This window comes from Chinchilla lanigera, unplaced genomic scaffold (assembly GCF_000276665.1).
Source record: "Chinchilla lanigera isolate Chin_1 unplaced genomic scaffold, ChiLan1.0 scaffold00052, whole genome shotgun sequence".
In the NCBI taxonomy this organism is placed as follows: Eukaryota; Metazoa; Chordata; class Mammalia; order Rodentia; family Chinchillidae; genus Chinchilla; species Chinchilla lanigera.
The window spans coordinates 8,649,661-8,676,926 of NW_004955453.1; the positions used below are offsets into that span (position 1 = coordinate 8,649,661).

The 27,266-nt window shown below is 36.9% G+C and overlaps 1 protein-coding gene across 1 annotated transcript in view; it reads right to left on the reverse strand.

Annotated features, from left to right (window-relative positions):
- Nyap2 (neuronal tyrosine-phosphorylated phosphoinositide-3-kinase adaptor 2) overlaps positions 1–27,266 on the reverse strand; it is a 273,570-nt gene that overhangs the window by 63,813 nt on the left and 182,491 nt on the right. The window contains exon 6 of the mRNA XM_013519763.1: positions 5,524–5,733. Coding sequence (XP_013375217.1) covers positions 5,524–5,733 — 210 coding nt within the window. The remainder of the gene's footprint in view (positions 1–5,523; positions 5,734–27,266) is intronic.

The following is a 27,266-nucleotide window of genomic DNA, read 5'->3' on the forward strand; positions in this document are numbered from 1 at the left end:
CTTGTGAGAATCATATACATTTGTATGTGCTCCATATATGAACCAACCATGTCAGTTATTAAGCAGGGCATACTTCTGCTTCGTTTGCTAACTACCTGCCTGGCCTGCGGTCATCTGGCCTGAGGGCATAACAGCTCACAGCCCCTCCTCAGTCTTGTCTCAGCAGCAGAGGCACAGGAGGCTGAACAGAGAGGGGCTGGAGTGTTCTGAAGACTATTAGTGTTCCCATTTATGAGTCATTCATTCTTCCTTGGATTTAAATTTTACACTAATAACTTGTGTGTGTGTGTATGTCCAATACTATTTTACTTATTAGCCAAAACCTTCTAAGTGAACTTCCAAAAATGCTTCTTTAATCAGGCTGGACAATCAGGCACACACCAGAAGAGGCCTCTTTCCATCTTTACTTCACCTTCTTTGTCCTCACAGGGAAAGTTCTAGACCTTTTTACTCAGTGGACAGCAATAATCTCGATTCTTAAGATGATCTGATGACCTTTTGGGTTACAACTCAGTGTCTCGTAGCACACCCTCCCTCCATCGCTTTCAGGTTTGTACTACTTTTGTTTTTTAGAAAGATTTTAGATGTCTATTAAAGAGTAGGTAATAATGAAAATAACTCATGTAATTATAATTAATGTATGATCCATAGTTCTGGGCTATAAAGAAGCAGAGAAGATCACTGTATGGTAGAGACTATATTTTGTACAGCATATGGTGCATATCACTGTGTATGTAGGGTGTGTATATGTGTCCCAGAAGCCATAACAAAGTCAAATACAAGCTGCTTGGAAACTAATTGTTCATTGATTCAGTGATTGAAATCTGAATTTTTGTTAATACGATATTTACTTGTATAATTTCTCCACTTTCCGCTATTATTTTCATGAGCATTTGGGTCCCAGTTCTCCACTGCCTGCAAGAATCACCCCCTGGAGAATCTCGGCATTACTAAACAACAGTAACTTTAATAAAGTACTGCAGCAGTGAGTGGCAATGTTAATTAGAACTGAGATCTCCTGACATGTTTGCTCTCCTTCAGCAATTCCTCCATTCCTCAAAAGAGCTGTTAGGAACAACCATTTCAAGTGGCTAAACTACTTTTGGTAGAGCAATAGTCTGTGACTGATAGAAGCTTGTGGGTGGGGGTGGAGGAGAGAGAGAAAGAGAGGCAGAGAGAGAGACAGAGCGAGGTGGGAAGTTAGAGTGAGAAACTTCCTTTACTCTCCACGCAACGTCAGGTATGGCACTGAGTGCCTATGTAGTTTAGGGAAATGGGTTATAGACTTCTGTTCTAGTGTCTGTGGTGAAGGGTTAGCAAAGAGATGACAATAGAAGAGCAGGAAGAAGGAGAAGCAGTTTATACTGATTCATCCTCCCCTGCACCACATCAGCCAGTCCAAACCCCTTCCTATAGCTTCTTACCTATTCTGGACAAAGAACATCTTGTGACTGAATGTGATTATTGCATGGCTTGTTTAAAACACCAAAGGTGAGCAAAACTCAGATTCTCTATTTTATATGTTTTCTCGGGTGGAAAGGTGGCCTTTTTGAATATGTAACTGGCAAACTTTAAGTTCTTTCTCTTCATAAAAGTAAAAGCTAACACACAACAATTCTTCCTTTTCCCTTTTTTAACCTCAAAAGTGGTAGAAAAGATCCAAGTCCAAGCAATGCTTGTTTGGATTTCACTTTAACATAAGAAACTAACTTGAGCTAACATTAAATATATGACTTTACCTGTGCTTATACATTTTGCATTTTTTAATATGAGCACAAAAATTTTGTAGTGAATTTTCTTTTTTTTTCCCCGTAAGTGCAGGGAGATCAAACCCAGGGCCTTGAATATGATAGACAGGTGCATTGCCACTGAGCTACATGCATAGCCTTTCATAATCAAAGTTAATATTTTCTTCTTCTTCCACCTCCATCTAACTCTCTTGAATCTAACATGGAGACAGGGGAGGACTAGAGATATTTATGTCATTTCTTCCGGTCAGTGGACAATTTACTGCTCTATAAACAGAGGTAAAGGTTCCATAGAGCAGATTTTAGATGCTGCAAACCAAAATGCATGCTTCGTGGGTTTGAGGCAACAGAAACTGAAATTGTGGTATAAATTCTGTTCAAGCTCTAAATTTCTTAGAGATTTATGTCAAAGTGTTAAAGACACTGTAAAGGTGTATGTTTACCAATTTTCATGCAACTTACTAAGTGTTCAGTAATATTTTATTTGTGGACATTCTAAATATATAATTTTTGTGCATCACTCCAGTTTTCCTCCCTTTGTCTGTACTCACATCTTGAAATATTCGAATGTCCAGTGTCCCCTCTCAGTTTCTTTCTCATTGTATTTTTTGTTCTCTTTTAGATTCATCCAGTCTGTTTCTAATCACCCCAAAGGTCTCTAGTTCCAGTCTTGAGTCCAGCTAAATCTCACTAGCTTCAGACTTTTAATTCCAACTATATGTTATTATCTTGTCTTTGACATTTCCTCCTAAATCTTGTTCCTATCGCATGGAATATCTATCTCAGTGAATCATGTCCCCGTTCCCTGAGCTTAAAATCATGGAGTCATGATTGTATTTTCCATGTCATACACCAAGTTACATTATCCCTATCTTTAAAGAAAATGACCACCAATATCCACGAACCCATCCACGCTTACACAGTATCTTTGCCCCTTTATGCATACAAATAAATTGCTTCCATTTCTAGATAGAAGGCTGAATCTCTTTGATTTGGCAAAAAGAAAAGTTCTTGATAAATCAATGGAAATTTCATGTCTCTTCATTGAACCAGTGATTTAGACAGGGCCTATGTTTCCCAGTTTGCACCAGTGAAAAGGAAAGAGTCTTCTGGAGCACCATGCCCAAAACTGTAATCATACACTCATGATAATAAAATAAATCTTAAGTGTGGCAGAGCAGGAGACCTAGAAGGACAGGGAATTTCCAAGTCTTTGATGACATCCATGAGCAGCTGACCACATTCAGACTTGATGCAAAGGGAGAGAAGAAAGGTCATTTTTATATAAGACACTTAATTTGTACTTTCTCTGAAAGCATTTCTAATTTATACACAAGGCACCATGTTTCTTGCTATCTGGTGAGCACCTACATTTGCACTTTCTTCAATCCTACCTTATTCTTCATGCTAAACATACTTTTATCGATCTCAGACTTGTAGGTTTTCATCCAAAAAACAGACTTTTTCTCTTCATCATTCTGGTGAGCAGCTCTTTATGGATCAAATCCTCACCCAAATGTTACCTCCTCCAAAAAATTTTATTTTATCCACCAAAAGCCTTTGATTATTCTTGCCAAAGTCAGAATCTCCTTGGAAGAATGAGCTAATTCTCTTCTACATCACATAATATTCTGTAGAATTCACGCAGTCTTACGTGTGAATCTGACTGGGATAAGGCATGCACAGTTAGCTGGTAGGTTATTATTTCTAAGTGTGCTTGTGCTGCTCTTTCTTGCAAAGATATGCATGTGAATCTGTAGATCATGAAGAAATCAACCTCACCAACATGAGTGAGCATCATCTAATCCACTGAGGGTCTGAAGAACATACAAAGGAAAAAGGACAAATGCACTTCTCCTCGTGAGCTGTCCATCTATCTTCTGCTCTTGGACACTGGTATCCAGTTGAACTTTTGAACTCCGACTCAGACTTATACCATGGGCTCCCCTGATACTTAGGCTTTTTCAGCTTTTACACTATACTATTGGCTTTTCTGGGACTGCAGTTTGTAGTCAACAGATCAAGGGACTTCTAAGCCTCCATAATTGTTTCAGACAATCCCTCATAAGATATCTCATTCTGTATGTCTACATATATCCTATTAGTTCTGTTTCTCTGGAGATTTCTCAATAAAGAACATATTGGGTTACATTTATCTGTCTGTCTTCCTTGCACCATACATTGAGCACAAAAAACAAATTTTGTACTTCTAGACCCTAGAACAGTAGTTATTACATCATAGACATGCAGGCAATATTTCTGGTTTTTATAAAATATATCTGTTATGACATTCTATTATTCATGTACATTTGATAGGGCTAGCACACACTTAGATCCATCTTTAAATTATTAATTATCCCCCAAGCTAATCATAAGCCACAACTGATAAGTGACATTAACCATTTTTGGGGGGAGTAACATTTTTGCTGCACAAAAAATCTGTTTTTTCTTAAATTTCTTTTTCCTTCTAACAAAATGGAAAATATCTTCCTTTCCTGCACTGATAGTAATTTATGTCTTACTATAAAAATATAATTAAATTACTGCTAAGCACACATAATATTTCTTCTGCCAAATATAAGCGTATGCTATAAAGTTGATTCTCCACATGATATATGCTGTAGCCACCATCAAAGTTTTAGGTCTCAGAGACAGTCTGAGGAAGCTATTGCTGGGGAATTCCAGGAATTCTCCTCCCTGAAGATCATTCATCTTGTCCAAATTTCCACTTGTGCATGAGTGTCAGAGTTACCACAGGCTAAATTCATGCAAATTGTTTTTGAAAATGAGTTTCAAAGCTGAAATGAACATTAAAGGCTTGGTCTTTTCTTCAGAGCCTTAACATTCTTAAGGAATAAAAATCTGAAAACTGCAGGAGGTTCCCTGATTATTTGTTATTTCAATTGACAGCTCTCCATGAGTGCAGCATGTAAATTAATCTGTTCAAAGTAAACATATGCCACTTTTAAAAACTGATGTGCATAACATTGCATTGCATATTTTAATTTCAAGATGTGAAATTTAAAGGTGTGTTAGATTAAATTTTTCTATCTCTTTTGACTTAGATTTGGAAACTTAGTACTCTACTCAGTGCTAGGTTAATGTTTGTAGCTTACCACTTGAGGATGCCTCAAATTTCTCCTATCTCCACCTCCTTCAGATCATCTTCATTACAATTATGTGCCTAATTTTACTTTTGTTCAAATTTTGCGAGCTGTCTAAAGTCATTTTTGAAACAAAGGATACATTGAAAAATTAAAGTGAATTTCATTACCTGAATGGTGTTCCTTGAAGACTAGATGTTTTCGTGAAAATCTAGTACAAAATTTTTCAAATTGTCAGCCCACTGTGGTGCACGGCTCCAGAAAGCACCTTATACTTACCTATCATCTCAGAATAGTAGTACCCTGGAGTGTTAAAATAGATTATTGCATTGCTTTATATTATTAGTTGTTTTATTTATGCTGTGTCTTTTTTTTTGGGGGGAGGGCGGTGTTTCTGGTATGGGGAATCAAACTCACGACCTGCCCTTGCTAGGCAGGCTCTGCACCATTGAGTTAAATCCCCAGCCCCCCATTTTTTTTTTTTTTTTTTGGTACCGGAATCAAACTCAGGACCTTGACCTTGTACCGCTGAGCTATATCCCCAGCCCTTATGCTGTGTCTTTGAAGTGGAGACAGATGTATTGTGGTGATGTTTCTCTATGTGACAATTGCCTGGAGGCAGTTCTCAGAATTCAGAAGAATCCCCACGTGGAAGGTGGAATCCTGCTTACCTGAACTGTGGTTTCCTGCCAACAAGGTGGGGCTCACAGAGCATCTTCCCATCCTACTGGTGACCACAGGTGGGCCTGGGGTTCCATCCCATTCCTGAGCTTTCACAGGCTCTCTCGAGGAAGCTGATCCGTGGTGACCTCGTTCTTTACTGTCCAACTTTGGTAATGGCTCCGTGCTGTGGCTTCGGACTTTCAGCTCCTCTGTGGACTCTGTGTATTAAGCAAATTACCCTCTGTTAAACAGAAGTCAAATCCTTCCCATAATTCTGTTTTGAAAAATTAGCGAGTGATTTTCTGAAATGTTTTCAACATATTGTTGGAAACTTAGATTTGCACTGGAGATGAAACACTTAAATACAACAGAAATATAGATTCTGTGCAAACATTTACTTTTCCCTGAGGGGTATAGGTTAATATCACTAGGAAGAATATATATTTTCCTTTGGAGAAAAAGAGTCCTTCATTGCATATCAAATCTTCTTTTTTTTTTTTGTTTTTTGTTTTTTTTTTCCGGTACCAGGGATCGAACTCACAACCTTGTGCTTGCTGGGCAGGCGCTGTGCCACTGAACTAAATCCCCAGCCCCCAAATCTTCTTACTTTAGTAATTCTTCCTTTGTGTGCATCTTTAAGGGAAATTCTTAAAGAGAATTTGTAAATTCTTACACCCACTCTGTTTACATCTTCCACTCACTTTATGACCTACTGTTACATGAGTCGGTCCAACCATTCTACCAAAAGTGTTATTGCTAAGATCACATCATGCCTTTTATTTTTCTTATTTTTAGGAACTTTTTATTTTAAAAATTAGAAAACTGACAAAACAACAATGAAGACAAAATCAAAACAAGGCACCAAAGCAACAAAAATAATACATGACCTCAAAATAAAATGATAGAAATTTACAGTGGTTGCTATATTACATACTATTATCCTCAACAAAGTTGCTCAGTCCACGAGACGTAAGAATGTGAGATTAATCAAATAATCCAAGACAGTAACAAGTAAAAAATAAATAAATAAATAAAACACTGGAACTGATGCAGAGCTTCACCATACAAGATGGTAGGAGTCTAACGATGGTTCTGATACTGCATACTGTTTTCAACACCATGCCTTCTAACTGGCAAAGTGAAAGACATTTTCAGCCAGTGGCAGTTCTGTTATTTATTATTTATATGTTCAATGTTTTGGTTTCACTGATAGTTCATCTTCTGTGTTTGCTTCTATGTCTAACACCACTACTGGGTCATTGTGCCTTCTCTTTCTCCAGGTCGTGTCTGTGGTTTTACTTTAGCCACCGCCCTTGCTTTCTATGTACTCTTCCTGTGATTTTATCCTTCTGGAGTCAGCTAACAATGATCTGCTTATTAATGATGTCTAAGTAATCTATCAGAAGTTTGGGCCATTACTTTAGCTGTAGATTTATTTATCCAGTTGTTTGCTAAGTGAGTTCATCTGCAGGCCGCCTGAATATTGGAAATTTAACGCTGATACTGAACGGACATTTATGCCTCTCTAAACTGACCATTCTTCCTGTCCATCCAATGGACCAAGTTAGAAGCTTGTCTCTCCCAATATATCAATCAGAAGACTCTGTGGATTTATTTGTAAACATCGTGCTGTCCCCTCTCTTTAACTTTGTATCATGTCTGCCTAAACTGTTCTGCTTGAAACTCTAATCATCTCTCTGGAATTACTGCTGTGTGTCTCCGGCTCATTCAGTCCCCTGATGCAAGCGCCTTATACTGCCAAGTTCAGCTATGTAAAACGCAAATCTGTCCATAATGCACTCCTGATGAAAGTCCTTTAAAAAAAGACTCTATGCTACCTCAGCACCATGTCTAAGCTCCTGACTTACTATGGCCCCCAGATTTACCAGTGTATCACTCTTCCATTTTACTCTACCCTTGTTAGTTTCTATTGATCTCTGTATTTAAGGAAGAACATGAAAAACTGAGCTTCTGTTTCCATGCTCCACCCCCTCCCTGCTCTAACTCTCCTTCAATCTCATCTTTCTTCAGCTACTTCCACTCCACACTGGTTATGCCCATTTACATGCACCCTAAAGCCTCCTCACTCCTGGCACTGTCTCTGCCCTGACCTTGTCTTCTATTATCCCTCTGGGTATGTGCTGTCTCCCCAAATCCCTGAGTTACTTAAGGGCAGGTGATGGGCTTTTCATTTTTCTTTGCATTTATAAAAATGTCCTCTTCTCAGTACCTGGTATATTAATAGTTCCTCCACTAAATTAATTAATTTTTTATTAGCTTCCTTAACTCCTGAGACAGCCTTCCGATACGTGTAAAAAATACAATGTTTCTAAAGGATCGAAGGATCAAGTGATAGTACCTGAAGCAGTGACACTGAGTTGCTGATATTTGGAAAACTCTGGTTGTCTAGTAATTGTAAGGTTTAAAACTCACAAAGTTAGAAGTTTAATTCAAGTATGAAGTCCTTGAGAAAGACTGAAATATTGAAAGAAATGATTCAAAGAATCTGCAATTTTGTCTGTTTCTTTTACATTTAGGTTCAAATGCTCATCAGCTTTCAAGAGGGTGGTAACGCACATGCCATACTTTCGTCCCATTATCTGGATCTGCAGGACAAAGAGTAGGCTGTGATAGGTTGAGTCGCCTTGGTCAGCAGTCTGAGGGGCCTCTTCCTTTGTCAACCTGCCTGGTGATCCAGGCTTTGTTTCTCCTCTGGAACCTCATTTTTTCTTAATTACAAAATAGAGATAACACTGACCCTGCTTAAGTTTCTTGTTTTTATTTGAGGAATTTAATGACATTCTACATTTTAAAATATTTTAGAAACTATAAAGCGCCAAACAAGCAAAGTAATATTCATTCAAATAAATAAGCCCTTTACCCTTCATGAATTAATTTAATATTTCTTCATTTAGACACAATAATAATATAAGAACCTATATATGCAAAGGGAAAATTCAAAAAGCACATATAACAGTAGCACTCTAACCCATTATCTTTTGGGGGGATACCAGGAATTGAACTCAGGACCTCATGCTTGTCAGGCAGGTGCTGTGCCAGTGAGCTATATCCCTGACCCCTCTAAACCATTATCTATAATAACCAGTCCAAAAAGCCAGTCTGCTAAATATCAGTCAGACTTATAGCAAGTCAGACCACTATCTTTAGCTACTGATTCCAGTCTGATGAAGAATCCAGTGAATACTCCTGCCCAGTGCCAACCAGTGGAAAGGTAAGCTCAACAATATGACAACACGTCCTCGCCCTCCTTACTCACCTGATGCAATTTGTGATGCTTCCCCCATGCAATTTATGATGCTTCCCCCAAGTCCAAATGGCCCAGAAAGGAAAATATTTACCATCAACTGAGGACATCAAGGCTTCAACAAACGTAACTGAAGGCATGAAAGGGGACTTCCAGGACTCCTTCAGAAAACGGCAAGAACGGGGAGATACATGTGTTCAAAGCAAGAGCAGTCTGAGGAGGATGAATGGCAATGTAATTTTTACTGTTCTAATTTTTTAAGTTTAATTTTTTAAGGTCTAATGACTCCTTTTTTTGATCATGCCACATAATGATTGGCCTAAAGACTGCTACTTGTTATGAGAATATACTCAAATTAGGTTAAAGTTTGTTTACATACTAAACCAGATTATATGGAAGCAGTAGCTTTAGGTCAAATTTAATGTAACTTCTTTTTCCACTTTGGTCTTCTATCCTCTGCTTGCCTGTGAGTCTCCACCAAAGGCAAGCTCTGAATAATAGCCTTTGCCTGTTCTCATTTGTCTGGCCTTTTACTTTCACGTTGCTGTCATCCCTCCTAGCTCTAAGACGCTGTGCAGTGAGGGAAATACATGCGATGATAGAATTCTATGAGATGAACAAACATTACAAAACAGAAGGGCAGTCCCATAACAATCCTGGCAACATGGTGGGCCTTTAGATGGGTTTATTGATGAACTTAAATTCCAGTTGCACTGGAATCGAGTGTAAGAACTCATGATATTTTCAAGATGATACATTCCAGGATAATCTTCAGAGCTGGTCAATTTACCCAACAGTTGCTTTGCAGTGCCCTGAGACAAGAAGAATGAAACCCGCAGCACAAAAGAGCATCCTAGATAATTCCCAAGCTGTTTATTCACAGTTGCAAATAAAACCTAACTCTGGCTTCCAAATGTCACAGCCTCAAAGCTTAATAGCTCATCTGTCTCACCCCACCACCTCTTCCACATTTTAGCAAAGCCTTTGGGGGCTGGCTTTATCATCCACATTTTCTTCTATTACCAACATTAAGACTTTGCTTTCTCTTGTTTCCTTCTTCCGTTTTTAAACTTCTCTCTCACTCACACACAATCTTGTCCTCCCAGAACTGGAAGTAGACAAAGGAAAACAACAGCTCAGGTTTAACTCTGGGTCCAGTACTGTTCTTGCAGATGCAGACATTTTAAGTATAGAAGGCTGAGAGCTGAGTCAAGGAATCTCCACCCAGATCAGTGTTTCTGTTCTCATTCATATCACTCCTCTGTGCATATCAGGATTGATAAGGTCTAAGACCTCAACTACATAGAAATCAATATAGCTTCAGAAAAAAAGAGGGACATTTTCCTTTCTTTTCTTTTTGCTTTGTTTTCCAGTGCCAAGAGTTATTCTTCAGTGGATTTTGGTGAGTATATTTATAGGAAGTTGAACAAAAAGATTGAAGAACTCGTATTACTCAGACTTGTACCTATGTGCTTTAGTATCTGCTACCTAAATAAAATGCAGAGCTAAAAACTCTGTTAAAAATCATAGATGTATTGCTGAGTATATCAGCAATGAAATATACAGAGTCTGCCAAGAATGTATACATGTTTCAGAAAAAGAAAAATAGTATGATTTTTTTTCCAACAGATGGTGTTACCCTCATGTGGGAGACCCCAGAGGATGTCATACACCAGACAAAACCCACTATACTGTCATCCTTTAGAGAAGAAATTGAAAATGTGTGTGTAACAATCTCAATAACCAAGGTTACCCAAGCAGCAGATCGCCAGACTAATAAATGTCTGGAAGGTATTGGCACCACTCTGAGGGCCTCTTGTCATTGGAGAGACCAAAAGTAACTCGTATTTACCTCATGATGTCTCAATAAATTCAATATTAAAATATTTATACAAGGTTTTCTTTTCCTGAAGTGAGCATACACTTTTTGACAGACTCTGTACATTCAAGAACTATTTCCTAACCTAATGTATTTTCTAATTAAAATATATCTAGAAATCTCCAACACAGCTGTTGAAAAGAGGCAAATGGGAAGCAGACAATCAGTGCAAGAAGCATGTAAGTAAGACACATCAAAAGCTCAAGGAAATCTAATCAGGAATAAGGACAGAGTTATCCATATATTTCAATTATTTTTTAAAAATCAGTTGGAAACGAAATTAATTTAGTCACATAAACTCCCCAGAACAATATCAATATTCCAACTTTCCGGGAAGGTAAGCTTGTCAGTGTTCAGAGTTGCAGCCCCCACTTAGAGCACACAGATCCAAGTTCATAGCATATGGTCTCCATGCCATATCCATTGAATGAATAACCGAGTCAGTGTTGACTGTTGCTCTAAAATCCAATTCTAACGAGAGCCCATCTTAGTTTGAGTTCTCACTGTGAAAATACCTACATTATTACATTTCTTTTTGAGACTAGGTGTTTCGTGTGTTCTTCCTAAAACTTTTTACAGTATTTAAACCAAAAGAAGAATGCTGAGGTGAAGAGATCAGAGGCTCAGTCCTTCCAGAACCAAATACTATGCAGAATTCCAGTCTATTAGGATTCCAAATCTCATACAGCTGAGGGTTTTTTTTGTTTGTTTGTTTGTTTTCCCAATTCGCATTCTTCTTACAATTCCCAACTGCGCTTTTGTCTCTCTGGCTTCTTCCCTAATTCTGTCCTGGCCCTGGACCCTGGACTACCTAAAGTAAATTGACTCTTCTGGCTTGGCTGGCTTTCATCATCTCGTCTGCTTCCATCAGATACTGTGCCTTGCCAGAATCTCTTATTCACTCTTCCTCATCGATATTCACTCCTTCAACCACGAAATGATACCGAAAATTCTTATAATTTTTCACAGTCTAAAGAGCTCACTTGATTCCTCACAGACAAACAGTACTGATGGACTGTTACACATGGCTGGGCTGCCTGGGGTGGCGGAGAAAGGCACAGCATGTTACAACTGATCTCAACGTCCCCTCTCCAAACTTGCTCTTTTTCTAGCTAGAACAGTCATGATCTTCAGCACCAGACAGACTTGATTTCACATTTCCACCACCCCATTTATTTGTTACTTAACTTTAGTCAAGGTTTCTAACCTCAACTTTCGCATCAGTAAGTGAAGATAATAATAACTGTTATTGTGCTACTGTTCAGATGAAATGCATTTAAGGTTCCTTACATAGCATTGCTAGTAGCTACTATATTTCAGTTTTCCCCTCAGGATCACTTTTATTGACTTAGATTATTCTTCTGAGAAGTACTTGCCAAATCTCGCTAAACTGTGCTACCCAGCTTCCTGTGTAGAGTATCTACAATATCAAAGTCTTCCAGATCCAGACAGGAAATGGATGCATGGTATCTTTCAATGCCTCTCCCTCACCACTATTACTGATCAAATCCTTGCCTTCACCTTTTCTCCCTTGTATTATGGCAACCCCCAGGCTTGTCTGTCAGTTGTCATACTGTCCTTGAAGTTACTTTTTAGTAAATACTTCCAGGCTTCCTATGCCCTTCTGAATCAAAGCCATGGCTGCTGCTTGGAACACTGGCCCCTCTTCAACTGGTTTCTGGTTGTCTTCTACACTTCTTTTCCATCAACATTTTTAATCATGGGGTTCATAAGTTTGTTTTCTTTACATTTTCTGTTCATTCAGTCTGGTACCTCTTTCCCAAAATCAAATGATTAGTCGATTAGCTACATCTTCTCACTTGGGAATACTTAGCTCAAGTTTCATCACTCTAGCAGTCTTCCCTCATTTCCTGTTCCTAATTTGAACTCAAAGTTATAAAGGAATGTTATTCTTGAGATCCATAATCCTGCCTCTAATGTGACTTTAGAACTTCCCATTAGGTAGTGCTTCAGCCTTGGCAATTACAGAAAACAAAAATGTGATGTGGTCTCCATCCTGTTGCTCTTAGACAGGTGGACGGCTAGGTCATACGAGTGCCCTGGAATAATGTGACTCTCACAGTACAAATGATTTGTGGGGAGCCAAGGCTGTGGCTTATTTGGGGTAAGGGGACCCACTAGTGCTTTGGTTCTTATTTCAGCAAATGTAAACCATCAAATGCTGGCTGTGTATATGGTAGCTGTTGGGTGTACCTTTGAGATATAGAGGCAAACACATTTTTCTAAGCTAAATAAGCACGGTGCTACTTCAAAACCTGTAATTTTGGCTCACCCTATGCCTTCCTTGAGACAATACAAAAAGGTCATGTAGTGCTGGAGAGTGCCTGCCTGGCATGTACAAGGCCCTGAGGTCAATCCCCAGTACCACCAATACAAAGGAACAAAACAGAAAGGTCATGCAATAAGCGCCTTTGTCTCATATCACTGGCATCATATGTCACACACAACTGTTGGATTACTGTGTCTGCTTCCCTCACCTGACCATAAGCTTCTGTCAGGTTTGTACTCAGAGCTTTTAAGGTCTTCAGTAAGAATACTCTAATTGAAAGGATGAATAAATACAGACTTAATTCACCCAGGACTGTTAGCTTATATTTAAAAATAAAACAAAAACATTCCTAATTTATTTGCTAATGACAGATCTAAAAACAAGCAACTTTCTTAGAAAAAGATGAGCATTATTAAAAATATGATCAATTGCCTCATTTTCTTAAGGGACCGTGGATTCCACATTCCTTTCCTTTTTGGCAATGTTTTAAAAAGTTACTCAGCCTTTCTTTTTCTGTGATGTTTCTAACAGCATGGACATGATTCATATGACCTCCACAAAAGCCTTATATTTGCTGTTACTCTTCAAATTTCACAACGTTATATAGGGCTCATCTGGTTACACAACACAAACTCTGACGGTTCACAACTCACGGCCCGAAGCCCATGTTTTGATGCATATTAGAACTTCCTGTTGGGCATAAAGTATGCTCCCAAATTGTCTCCTCACACTGACATAGTCAATGGGACCAAACTCAGCCCATTCCCTTTCAGCCAATGAATAACGAAAATAATAAAAGGTGATCTCAGCAGATTAATTAAGCAGAAAGGACAAGAGATTTGAAGATCTAAAAGAAGCACTAAACTAATGACATCATCAGGTGGGTATTAGATTTAGGAATCAAATTTTAAAACAGGAAAAGAATTTGCAAATCCTTTGTAGTACTGACCCATTGCAGTAGGTCACTCAAAGTAAGGTGTTTGTGTGTGTAATTATCAGTCTTCCTTGGTGAGCAAGGAGTGCTCCAGCTGGGGAGAGTCCCTACCTCCTGGGAAACTTTAGCTCAATTTGGAGCATCTCTCTTACACAGAGCTGAAGTCAGCATCCTTCCCCTCTCTTGCCTGGTGGTTGCTACTTGCCTTAATTTGTTTACCTGTAATTTATTACAGAGATTTCTTCCTCACAGTCTTACATTTGATGAAGGCCTTCAGTACTTCATCATCCCATGACATAAGATGGAAGGGAAAGATGGAAGAGAATAGAGAAGAGAGGAGAGGAGAGGATAGAGAAGGGAAGGGGGTAGGGGAGGGGAAGGGAGGGGAGGGGAAGGACCCAGAGGAGGGAAGGGGAAGACCACTTCCTTGATAACTAGCCCACTCATGATAATAGCATTAATTCACTCCTGTGGGCAGAAGCCTCATGATTTAATCACCTTCTAAAGGTCTTCCATCCCTCACCTCTGCTCTTTGGGAATTAAATTTCCCATACATGCACCTTGGGGGACATATTCAGATAGAGCAGCACTCTTTTCCTGAAGTGACTCAGAACCAGTCCGTTTCTAAATACACACCCTACGGAATGTTGAGTGAGTTCACCTACCCGCCCCCATTATGTCTTCTTCAGAGTATAAATCTAAAACTCTCACTGTCTCCAGCACCCTGACCTGTCCTTTAATTGCAGGTCACTGCATCTTTTAAAGCTGTGCGGTGTGGAGCTGATCAGAGGCAGACAAAGACAGTTTGTTTAGAAGTCTAGGCCAGCACTGGGGTCCATTGACTGCACTCTGTCATTCTATCCCTCAAGCCTCCAGGGGAAAGAAGGCAAAAGCTCCTGCGTCTCCATAAGCAAAGGGCAGTGACAGGCCCGAGAAATTTTGTTTTTATGTTTCGTTTTTCCTTCTCTCTTGTGAACTCTGTCATCTGAGGTCAGTTATGTCAGTGTCTAGAGCTACAAGATGCCTTCTCTTCAAACACAAAAGAAGAAAAACAATCATTCAGGGTTCTTCAGAGACCATGATTTTAAACAAACTGCATAAGGTAAAACACTGGTATAACATGAGTCGTATTGAAGTAGGAGGGACTCCATAAGAAATTCTAATACTTTTTTTTTTTTCCTCCGGTACCAGGAACCGAACTCACGACCTTGCACTTGCCAGGCAGGCGCTTTGCCGCTGAGCTAAATCCCCAGGCCCGAAATCCTAATACTTCTAAAGACTAAAAAACAGCTCAGAAACTTTATAGAAGTTGCCCAAAGTCACAAAAGGACAATGAATAAAGATCTGATAATGAAATAGGGTTTCCTGGTCACAGTTCAGTACATACCTTCTAGAACACATTGGAACACAAGTGCTGACTTAGTCTCAGTAATTCTCTTTTCATGGTTGTGCATAAAAATATCTTGTAATTATTCTTGCAACAAATTATATTTGCTCTTCCAAAATGAAATGTTAACATTTCTCAATGAAACATGGAGATGAGTTTAATCACTCTCTTTCTGTCAAAGTGTGTGAGGATTTTAGAGATTCTGCTGGCAAATTATTTCTACCTAAAAAGTTTCCAGTAAAGTGGAGGCAACCCTTAGGTGCTGAAAAATTTTAGTAACACTTTCATCAAGAAATTCTAAAATTGCGGGAGAGAGAGAGGAAATTTACTTGAAGAATAAAATGGATTTTTTTGCTTGTGTTAGCACTGTGAGAGGCAAGAGGATCTATAGGCAGAGACTAGCCAATTGCTGATCAAATCTTCTATCCTTCTCCCCATGCATCAGATTCTGCCATCTTCTCGGCATTCTTTGCAGTTAGGGACAGCCTTACTACTGAAGTCAGATCCTTCCATTGTGAAGAAAAGTGAGGCATGCTCCTTCCAGGCCTGGCCATCACAGCATCCTCTTCCTCCTTCTTCTGCTCACAGGAATTGGTTGAGATTCTAGGAGCTGGCAGAGCTATCACATTAGCTGTGACTAATGGTGAGAAGAATAGTTCATCTTTCACTGGAACCACTAACTGTTGTCACCATGTCTCTGGCAAATCTCAGCTTGTGAGGTGACCCAAAGATACATTTTATTACATTTTAGGACCACTTCTTCCTTTCCTATGCTATTCCTTTTATATCTCTCTCTTGGCTAATTGCTCTGGCTAATGTTTCCAGAACTATGTTGCATAGGAATGGTGACAATGGACATCTTTGTCTTGTTCCTGATTTTAAAGTGAAAGCTGTTATTTTTTGTCCATTTAGTATGATGTTGGCTGTTGGTTTGTCATACACGTCATTTATCAGGTTGAGTTAAAGACTACTGATTCCTATTTTCTATCGGGTTTTCATCATGAATGCGTTTTGGACATTGTACAACAAAAGGAAACTGCTCAAAAGGAAAGAATAACTGGGAGGAGGGAAAAGAGAAAAGAAAGAAGGGAAAATATATATATATGTATACACAGGGTAGCTAACAGTTGTACTACTGACTTTTATTGCTCTATTGAAAGGAACAGTTAATGTTTAAGTGTTTGATTAATCTTACATGTCTATATTTGTTTATCTGAGTATCCAATTTGAAGATATCAGTATGTAATATAATAACCATTGTTAATTTCCTATCACCTTGTCAGAAATTCTGTATTGCCTGTATTGTTTTTGTGTTCTTTTCTAAATGTATGTGTGTTTGTTAATATATTTTTGTGCTTTTATCTTTAAAATAAAAAAATTAAAAAACATTTAAAAATTAAAAAATAAAATCACTGAATTTTTGAAGTTATTTACCATAACAATTTAATACAGATTATAGAAATATTAATTTTCATTTTCTCTCCTTTAAAAAACAATTTAAATATAAGATTCTTGAGTGCCTAATTAAGACGATATTGTTATTAATATACTGAGAGAAAAATTAAAGAGCGAGGAAATTTTTTCACTGCTAAATACAGCTGCGAATTTCAACATGCAATACTTTTCTCCGGTTATAGGAAAACTTCCTTACAAAATTGATAATATTTATAAGGAATTTAATAAATACTTTAAAGACAAAGGCTTCAGGAAATATACACTGAATATACAGTACATGAAGTTCTAAAAGGATCACTCAGGTGGTTTATGTATTTTATTTATACTAATCTGAGGATAGTGTCATTCAATTGTTTCTAAATAGCTTTTTCTTAATTCAAAATAGTAGCCAGAACAAAATTACTAAGGAATAATTAAATAATATTTTTTGATTTTCCAGAACAGGACATTAAAATAAGAGCTGTTTAAAATACTCAGAAAGAAAATAATAAATATTTCTTTATTAGAAATTATTTAGAAATAAATTATAGATATATGAAAATTATTTAGACATATATATATAGAGAGAGATTTATGAACATTTGGAAAAATTAAAATACTTCACCAGAAATACAAAAGCTATATGTCTTTCTGGAATGAAATTGAAATAATCTGTTTATCACTCTTAGCTCAGTTCAGTGGAATAAAAGCTCTGAAAATTAAATGAAGCAAAGTATGCTGAACCTTGGCTTGCTCAAATGAAGTTATAGATTTGAAACACTTTTTTCTAAAGATCTTTCTAAGTCTAATGCTTTATATGTCTATGATTTCAAAATTCAAAAAGAGCAAAATAATTTAGGAAACTTCAATCATATCATTAGCTTTGTTCTTGAATATATCTCCATTTTACATTTTGGTCAATTTTCCAGTTTTCATGGTGACTACACGTATTATAATTCAATTTTTCTTTCTGTTACTCCCTCCTTCCACCAAATCAAATCACAGGGAACTACAAAATAAATGAAGAAACTACACTCTTCAAACACATTAATGATTTGTTTAGTATCACTGGCAAATTCAAGACAATTTTTTTCTTGGCATCTGATTAGAAGATTTGAACTAAATAGGGGTATTTTTTTTTCTTAAGCATACCTAATGTCCTCAGTGAGTTTCCCTGTGTTTTAAAGAAAAGGAAAATTAAAGTTTCCTAGTTACTATCAGAAAGTCAGCAGTGCAACTTTTAAAAACTGTTTCTTAAAGTAACAGTGGTAGCATTGCCATTAGAACTACAGGTGCTACCCTAGTCTCCTTGCTTCTGCCTGGTTGGGCTTCTAATCTATGGTAGGAAGAAAGTAATTATATGATCTATTACATGATTTGAGCTCCAATAAGATCTACAAGCAGAGACAGTGGCTCCAGTGAAATGTTTAGGAGATGATATTTCTAGCAGGTAAGCCGAGAAATGTTGATTAGTGACTTGAAATGACAAAGGAGAGAGTAAAAGGAAAGCAGATGAGTTTTGCAGGAGGAGGGAACTATCTGTTCAACACACAGGCCGGTTTAGTAGAGGGGGAAGCCCACAATGTTGGAGTAGAGAGAAGACAAAAACAGTAATGACCGACCATAGAGCGAGACAACTGGTCAACCTGACAGTGCTTCCTTCTGGAAAAGATTTCATGGTTCGTTCTGAGAGAAAGACGACTCAATTTTTTTGTATAGGAAGAGAAAATATACATTAAATTAAGATCTGTGAAAGATCACTGGATACAGGAAAGAGAAGAGATAGAGGGCTTTGTCTTACAAGTACTCCTTTGTCCTTGAACTAGTTCAAGGAAGGAAATGTCTGTAAACTAGAATTTAAGGGTATTTTTTTCCCAGACTTTCCATAATGCAGTAATGTAATCTTCCCAAGCTTACATTTCCCATGTATTCTTAATGTATTCTTACATGTCCAGTGTATTCTTAAAATTTGCTTCAACCCAGCTTTCTCACCTTCTATGACCTAATCCCATCCAGATTGTTCAAACCTCTAAGTCTGTAAATTGAAGTTTTAGAGTCAGGTAAAGACAAATTGTATAAAACATAAATACCCTTCACACTGTTAGTGGACTGCAGACATCTTTAATTCTATACTTAGATAATTTTGAAATATGCTAGGTTAAACAAATTAAGTAGACAGACTTTTGAGATTTCTTCAAATACTTATTTAGTTGTTGTCATGGTACATGGTTAAGAGGCTGATATAATATGTAGAGTTTCAGGATTTCATTCACAAGGGTGATTCTTTTCATGGGTCAAGTAAACACCAAGGGAATATATGTTACACAAAATAAACTGAAAACCGGTAAGATGGGCTGCTGACACAGCACAATTTTGTCAGAAATGTGGCTGGAATTGAAATTAGCCCTTCTATTCTGTATTACAGCATAGTCTAAGAGAAAAAAAAAGTCTTGATGTATGACTGAAATTTCTAATCATTTACTATTTCTTTCTATTTACTATTGCTGCTAGGAAATGCATTGTGTCTGTTCCTCCAAAATTTGTCTGTTGAAGTCTTAATTCAAAATGTGACTGATTCAGAGACACAACATTGTAAGGAGCTCATGAAGGTTAAGGGTAGATTGCTAAGGCTTTAAGGCTATAAGGATAGATTATTGATCCAATATTGAAGGTGTCTTTCTAAGAAGGAAACACCAAAGATGAACACACACAGAGAAAAAGTCACCTGAGGTCACAGCAAGAAGGCCACCACTCATAAACCCAAGAGAGAGGCCTAAGGAGCCATCAAATCTGCCAAAACTTTGGTCTTGGACTCCAGAATTGTAAACAAATAAAAATCTGTGTAAATTACCCAATTTGTGGTATTTTGTCATGTTAACCCAAGCAGAGTAATAAACTAAATGTATTTAGAATCTTACTCCCATTCTCCACCCCTCTAGATTTCATTTGGGGTAGAAGAAATTTGAAGAAATAAATAGAGCAGAATACACATTTTCTGAATAAGGACTGTGTCATTATAAAATCCCTACTCTACAGAGGAAGCAGTCAGTGTGCAGTGAGGTTGTACTACTTATTTAGAAACACCCAACTGGGGAACAATAAACCTGAGATGTGGTGTCCAACTTCCTTGCCTTTGAACATTATACTGAGTCTAGTTCACTACATTTTCTTTCTGAAATCCCATTTCTTCATTTTTAAAAGGTATCAGGCACCAATGGAGCACTTTTAAAGAACTTCACCAATTCTCAAATACTATGGTGTATTTAATAATATTGAGTTTCACATCTTTAATTTGTGATAGACTTAAATAGAGACAGTAAGACCCTTAGACCTGGACAACCAGGGCTCCTGCTCTGCCCCTTGTACTTGAGGATTCCTGCTCTCATGCCTTGTTCTGTTGTAGTAGTTTCACGGAGCAAGCAGTCTTATAAAGCCAAGATCCTGTGCTCATGCAGAGCCTGCAACCTTTTTTCCAAGCTTCTTCAACTACAGCTTGGGCCCAGAAGTCTCTGCATTCATGGCTTTTGTCCTTGGCTGTCCTCTTTTCTTGAGCCTTTCCTAAAAATCCTGGTACTGAAACTGCTATGTTCACCTCTAGGACTAAGGACTATGCAGAGAAAAACAGTGACTGGGCAGAGATAATAGGAGTTAGACAAGAAGTAAGGATTTCTATCCATATTTCTGTATTAGGCCTCATAATTGGGTAGGCCTGCATACAAGAATATGACTTGGGACTTGAGTTGATTACAATCTATTCTCTTGACCCACTGCTTCCTAAGTTTGTGCTTTTAGAATGCAAGTATCACGAATGCCTGTAATTTTCAAGAACTAAAGTTCTAAGTTTAGGTACTAGATGTTCTCTGACTTTTATAGGTTTATAATCTCATCAGGAAAGTAACATACACACTTGACCTCAAAGACAACAGCAGACTATTAAAGGATTTCCAGGAAATATTACAATAAGGATAATTTAGAGTACAGTGGCCCAGAGAAAAGGAATGAAAAGGGAAGACAAAAGGAGAGTTTGGAGCAGGAGCAGGCGTAGACTATAGAGGGAGAAAATAGTCAAGGATCACGTATAGACAAGGAAACCAGACCACAACTGTTGGTGCCATCTTCCTTTCTCTAGTCACATTTTTTCACACCCAGGGCATTGGTCCTAAGAATAAGAAAAATGTAGAAGAAATACTAAACTACTGAACTCCAGATATCACCACCTCAACCTTAGTTTGCTATCAACACCTCAAAAATCCTTTTCAAAGAGTTGTACAGAGCTAGATGTAAAGGTTCAGAACTATTAAATATTTAACAGGATGTCTTCCTCATAAGCATATTTTAGTATTTACTTCCAATGCAGGTTCTACGCTTGCCTGCCAAATTAAGATGTTCCATTTTTTGGAATTCAAAATTAATAAGCTGCTCAATGACAAGATAATCAGTTTCTGTGAACCAGTTTTATTGTCTGGTACTAAATTGATGTCGTGATTGAGTAAGAGAAATACCAGACAAGGTTATGTTGAGAATTCATTAATAACTACTTTGGACCCAGAGTCAATTCTCTGCATATTAAAAATGGAATGCAATTATGGAAAGTGTCCTTATTGCTCAACATTTTCTTTTACTTCAAAATAGTGCATAGAAATGCAAACTTCAAGCTATAGCTTGCCACACTAAATATTTATTCCTACAGTCCTACAAGGCCCCTGTAATCACAGTGGCATGTTTCTGTCCTTCTTTCCCTTTGCAGATCTGACAGTACCTCAGCTGACTCCCCGTAAATGTACTTTTACACATAGCTGAATGAAAAACAACTCATTGAAACTTGGTATAAGAAAAAAAAATCCACATTATTGTACAACAAGACTTCAGGGTTGCAAAATCTCAATAACCTGTATTGGACATGACCACTCACTCAGGATGTTTTGTGTGTATCTTTTGACAAAAGTTAAAATCATGTGCTGAAAGTTAACAGTAGTCCTGCCAGTAGAATCATTCTTGAATGGGACATAAGACAGCACATTAACATAGACTAATAGCCTAAAAGAGAAGATTCTTGAAGAACAGAATCACAGGGACTTACATACATCTAATGTTAGATTTGTTCTCTCTACTGCCCCAGCCATAATAATGCTGAATAGAGACTGGCATAGTACAAAAATCTCTGAATTTCAATTGTTGGGAAATTTGACTTTGGCAATAATTCTGTCAGCACCTGTGTGACATTGGGTGTGTGTTCTTACTTTGTATACTTCTGTATCCTTATATATCAGAGAAAGGATTTCAACCATACTGTCTTTATGACACCTTTGAATCTGCAATACTATAGGAACAGGAAGAAGCCAGGACCTGCAATGATATATGTAATTTCCTCAACTGAAATGTCAGTGGATTCACGTGAGGCTCAACATATTACAGAAATTATTTTAGATTAGAGTATCTCCCTCCTGACGCCCAATGTTCTTAACATTAAAATTAGTCTGTTTTAAGGTTTTCTGATCAAAGAATTACAACTTTATCTTACTAAAGAACAGAAAAGGAGTGTTTTTACATACATAATATCTTTAGGTGCTGTAAACTGTGTGAACAATTATATTTCCAAAATGTGGAAGAAACTATGCCTATATCCAAGAGAACTCACAATGGTGTGAACAGAATGAAAAACCCGTGGTTATACTTTAAATCGCCCTTCTGTGAAAAATTAAAAAAGATTTACTTTCATGAGAGGGACTTTTGCTTTGTAATGTAATGGGAAGTAAACAGTCCGATTATCAATGAATGCAAGGAATCCAAATTAGCTTTTCTTCTAGAGGGAAAAAAGGGGGGAATTCTATTGATACTTATACCACTTTTGTTTTTGTCTAGTCTTTCAAGTGGTGGTGGCAAAATAATCCTTTGAACACCAAGAGAAAAATAGAATGACTGGAAAGATCAAGGAGGTATTCTACTGATAGAAAATTTATAAGCTGAGGAGAATTTTGTAATAGAGAACATTTTTAATGTGTTCTCAAGTTGAATTAACCTGCATAGGAAATTACTAACAGGCATTTGTGAATCAAATCAAGGTTTTTGTTGGGTAGGCTACCATTGCATTTTTTATTGAAATGGCCTCAATGTTCTTGGATGATATAAAGTTGGTATTAATAATCCAGTGCCTGAATTCATGTCAATGATTTGGAAACCAAATGCAGTGAGTTCATGCCTCTAGATTCTTTGCTCTGGGGAGTTCCAGCTACTGCTTGATGCAGCCACAAAATTATGCATAATTGTCTTTAAAGTTATAAGGCCCTGGGTACAGTTTCAGACTTAGCCTCTCATTAAGTTTGAGGCCTAGGGGCAAATCACTTTCCCGTTTTGAGCATACACTTGCTTATCTGTAAACCAGGCATCTGGACTCAAGTATCTTCAATTATACCATCCTACTGGTAGGTACCACAATAAATTCCACATTAGCTCTTCTTATTCCTGCATGCATGTTAGAGATAGTTGGGCACCTTTTGAAATATCTGTGCTTCAGCCACAATTAAATTAGAATCACAGATATTTAGACTTTGGCAGCAATACCTTTTAAGAAGCTTCTGCTTTGTCTAAAATAAAGTCAAGAGTCAGACCAATGTTAAATACTATGGAAAAAGTAAAGCAACATTTAATATAATAGTATAATTAATTTTATACATTGGCTAGGTTCTTTACTTCTGTGTTTTTCCTTATTTTTAAATGAAAGTATCTTAATTATAGTCTTTCCTCTAAGCAAAAAGAAAAAGAAAACTCTAATATAGGGACTACTCTATTTTACATTAATAGAATTCCTTGGAAAAAGTATTGCAGATGCAGGAAAAGCATGTTTGACCACTGTATGTTGAAAGGTGATCGCTATCATTTATTTATTCATTTTTGTTCTGATTCTCTAAGTTTATAAATAAGGAAAGATTGTGCTGACAAATCTAAGAATACACAGAGGCAACAGCCAGTGAGGAAGTCGGTGAGAATTTGTTACTGAATATTTATTTTGTTACTTGGCTTTTGCAGCTAGGCTGCCTTATAAATGAAAAGAATCCAGTAGTTTAGGGAAGATAACAGCTCTTTTATATCAATTGCCAAATAGTCCTTAGGAAATTAAAAAATGGTTGATCTAAGATAGCCAAGAAATATCTTACTTTATCCTTCCCGATGGAATATATCATATAAACCTATGATTTTTTTAAAAAGACCTTAATTCCCTTTTTAAAAAATTTTTGAAGACAAGCTTTTCACTGGTAGGTGGGAGGTGTGTGGGTAGCCGAATGTGCTGCACAGGTGCCATCAAATTTAATTAAGACTCAAACCATTTTAACAGGCAGATGGAAAATGCTTCAATTTTTAAAAGAATCAAGGCATTCAGGCACTAAAAATATTAACATGTGAGAAGAAAAATATATTTCCATTCTTCCTGCACGATGTAATTCTAAAGATACATTCATAAATGTTTCTGAGGGAAATACTATATGCTAAGAAGAATAATTTTTTATCCTAAAGAGTAATAAGAATGTTTAATTTCTAATAAAATACGTAATACAACTTGTCATTATTGAAATCATAATTACTAAGAGCCATATTGGAAAGGAATAAAGCTGTTATAGATAATAAATATTTTTAAAAAGCAAGGAAGAATAGTAAGTGTTCTAAGATAATAAAGCTGATGGCTACAGAACTAAATGCAAACTCTACTGCACTACTTACTGGTTTCACTTGGTTGATTCTCTTGATAAATACAGAGAGAACAACAGCATTTGGGAATTGCTGTCGACCAGTGCAAAATTTGTTATAGTATTCCTGGGGAAAAATACAAATATAATTTGAAGGGAGAGAACATTAATCAGATTTGATTTTTTTTCCAAAAACACAACATGTTAAATGAAGTTAATTAGCAAATCAAATCAAGCTATAGGCAAAACTAATAGGAACCTTGGTCTGAAATATTGATACCTTTAGTAATATTTAGGGTGCTGCTTAAAAGAACAGGGGCTTTGCTTCAGGTGATGTTTCTACACATTGATACGATTTTGCAGAAGTAACTGAATCTCTTTGGATTTCTGCTGGTCTGTCATATGAGACAGTTGTGATTATCACATGGTTGTTTCTAAGGTCTAACAAATATTTACTGAGCTCTGATCCTAACTAGTGGTCAAAGGACAGAAAATAGGGCCTCAATGATCTTGCTCTACACTGCTGCCTTTGGGACCAAGGAAAGGAAAGTACAAAAGATTTTCTGTTGTAAGTTTTATGTGACAGTATCATTTCCACCCTTTGTCTTTTTGTCTCTCTCTGTCTCTTTCTCTGTCTCTCCCTCCTTCCCCTCCTCCCTCTCCCTCTCTCTCTCTCTGTCTGTCTCTCTCTCTGTCTCTCTCTCTCTATATCTGTCTGTCTCTCTCTCTTTCTTTGCTATTTTCTCTTGCTCTCTTTAAAATTAGGTGGCTTCCACCTAGTGTCTTGCCTAAACTCCCACCGTCATTTCCTCACATTGATTCACATCCACACACATATGAAACACACGTACAAACTAGTTAATCACAAAAGACATCAGAAATAATGGTGTTTGTTTTTATGTGTGTGTGTATGAATTAATGAGAAAAAGAAACCTGTGTTAAATGTTATTCGTTATTTTTAACATTAGGGATACTTACTATTGTCACGTCTGGTTTCATAAATTATCTGGTAGCAAACCTCTTTGTGACAAAAACAGTCTCAGGAATTAAATTAGAGTTTTCCCATATCCATTCTTTTGGTTCAAGCTTACAGGCTAAAAAAATGAGAGGATAAAAATGGAAGAAAAATAATTGAAATGGAAAAGAATAGGTAGAGAATGAGGAGAGAACAGTAGTAGCAGTATAAAATATTTCAGATGAGATGATAATTAAGCCTCAAACCAAAAGAATCCATGTTCTGAAGGTCCCTGGTCTTAGACCGTAAGGGGAAAGACTGAAATGCTCAGGACTCTGAGCTCCCGAATCTAAGAAATAGCTGAGACTTGAATCAGGAGAACTGCAAAGATACAATACAGCAGTAAGGGAGAAAGAGAAACAGAACACCTTTCTGAAATGCTCAGTCCTAAATCTGCCTGTCTTTTCACCTGTATATCTTTCTAATAATGTTTTGGGAGCTGGGTCTTACCCTAGAATTGTCCATCCCTGAAAAATGCATCTCTGATCTTCATTTCACTTCTCAGTGTGGTTTTTTGTTTTGTTCTGTTTTGTTTTTTGTCTGACATCTCAAAATAAAGATTCTGGTACTTAGGAAAAAGCTGGTACAGAATACATGTCTTATAAACACTTAGTGAACAAGACCTCAATGAATGCATAACCATCTCTGAAGTGCTTAGGAACTCATACTATCAAAACCAGTAAGGTGCTGAGGAATAAACTTAACCATGGAAGTAGATTATTTGTACACTGGAAACTTCCAAAATTTGCTTAAAGAAATTCCAAAAAGTGGAATGACATTCTATCCAATGATTAGAAGACAGTATTTTAAAGATTTCAATAGCACCAAAAGTAACCTATACCAAATTCACTGTAACCCCCCAAATCTCAAAGCTGTTGTGGTAAAAATAGAAAAAAAGTTACAAAAATTTATATAGACATTCAAGAGAACTGAATATTCCAAACAGTTGTGAAAAATAACAAAGTTACACATTTCAGATTTACTAATTTCAAATCTTACTGCAAAGCTACAGTAATCAAAACAGTGTGGTACTAGCATAAAGAAAGACAAATAGACTGATTGAATGGAAGAGAATTCCCAGAAATAAATTTTCACAAAACTGATAAATGATTTTCCTCAAGTCTGCAGAGATCATTCATTGGGAATGAATGACAGTCTTTTCAACAAACTGTGTTTGGAAAAGGACAGTCTTTTCAACAAACTGTGTTTGGAAAACTGTATATTCACATTTGAAAGAATGAAGGAAAATGCTTAACTTACATACAAAAAATGAATCAAAATGTATGAGTGACCTAAAGGTAAGAAGGAAAACTATGAGGCTAGGAAAAAAAATCTTCAAAACATTGGATTAGAAAACAATTTTTTGAATAGAACAACAAAGTACAGACAACAAAAATAAAAAATAGATAAATTGGAATAATCAAAATTTATAAATATGTATATCAGTAGACATTATTAACATAATGAAAATACAACCCAAGGGATGGAAGACAATGTTTGCAAATAGTAGATCTGACAAAGGATTAACATCCAGATTCCATGTAGAACTGTAACTCAACCAAAACAGTCTCAAACAATACTACTTAAAATGAACAATGGACTTGCACCATTGTTTTGGTAACGATACGTGAATACACAATAAGCACATGAAAAAACGTACAACATCATTAATCACTGTCAAAATGCAAATCAAACCTATAGTGGCATGCAACTTCAGACCCATCGGAATTACTATTTTGAAAAACCAGGAATTATCAAGCCTCGAGAAATAGATAGAGATAACAAGGGTATAACTGGTTGGAAGGAAAAATAATACAGCTGCTTTAAAAAATTGCATAGAAGTGCCTCAAAAATTTATTTAAATA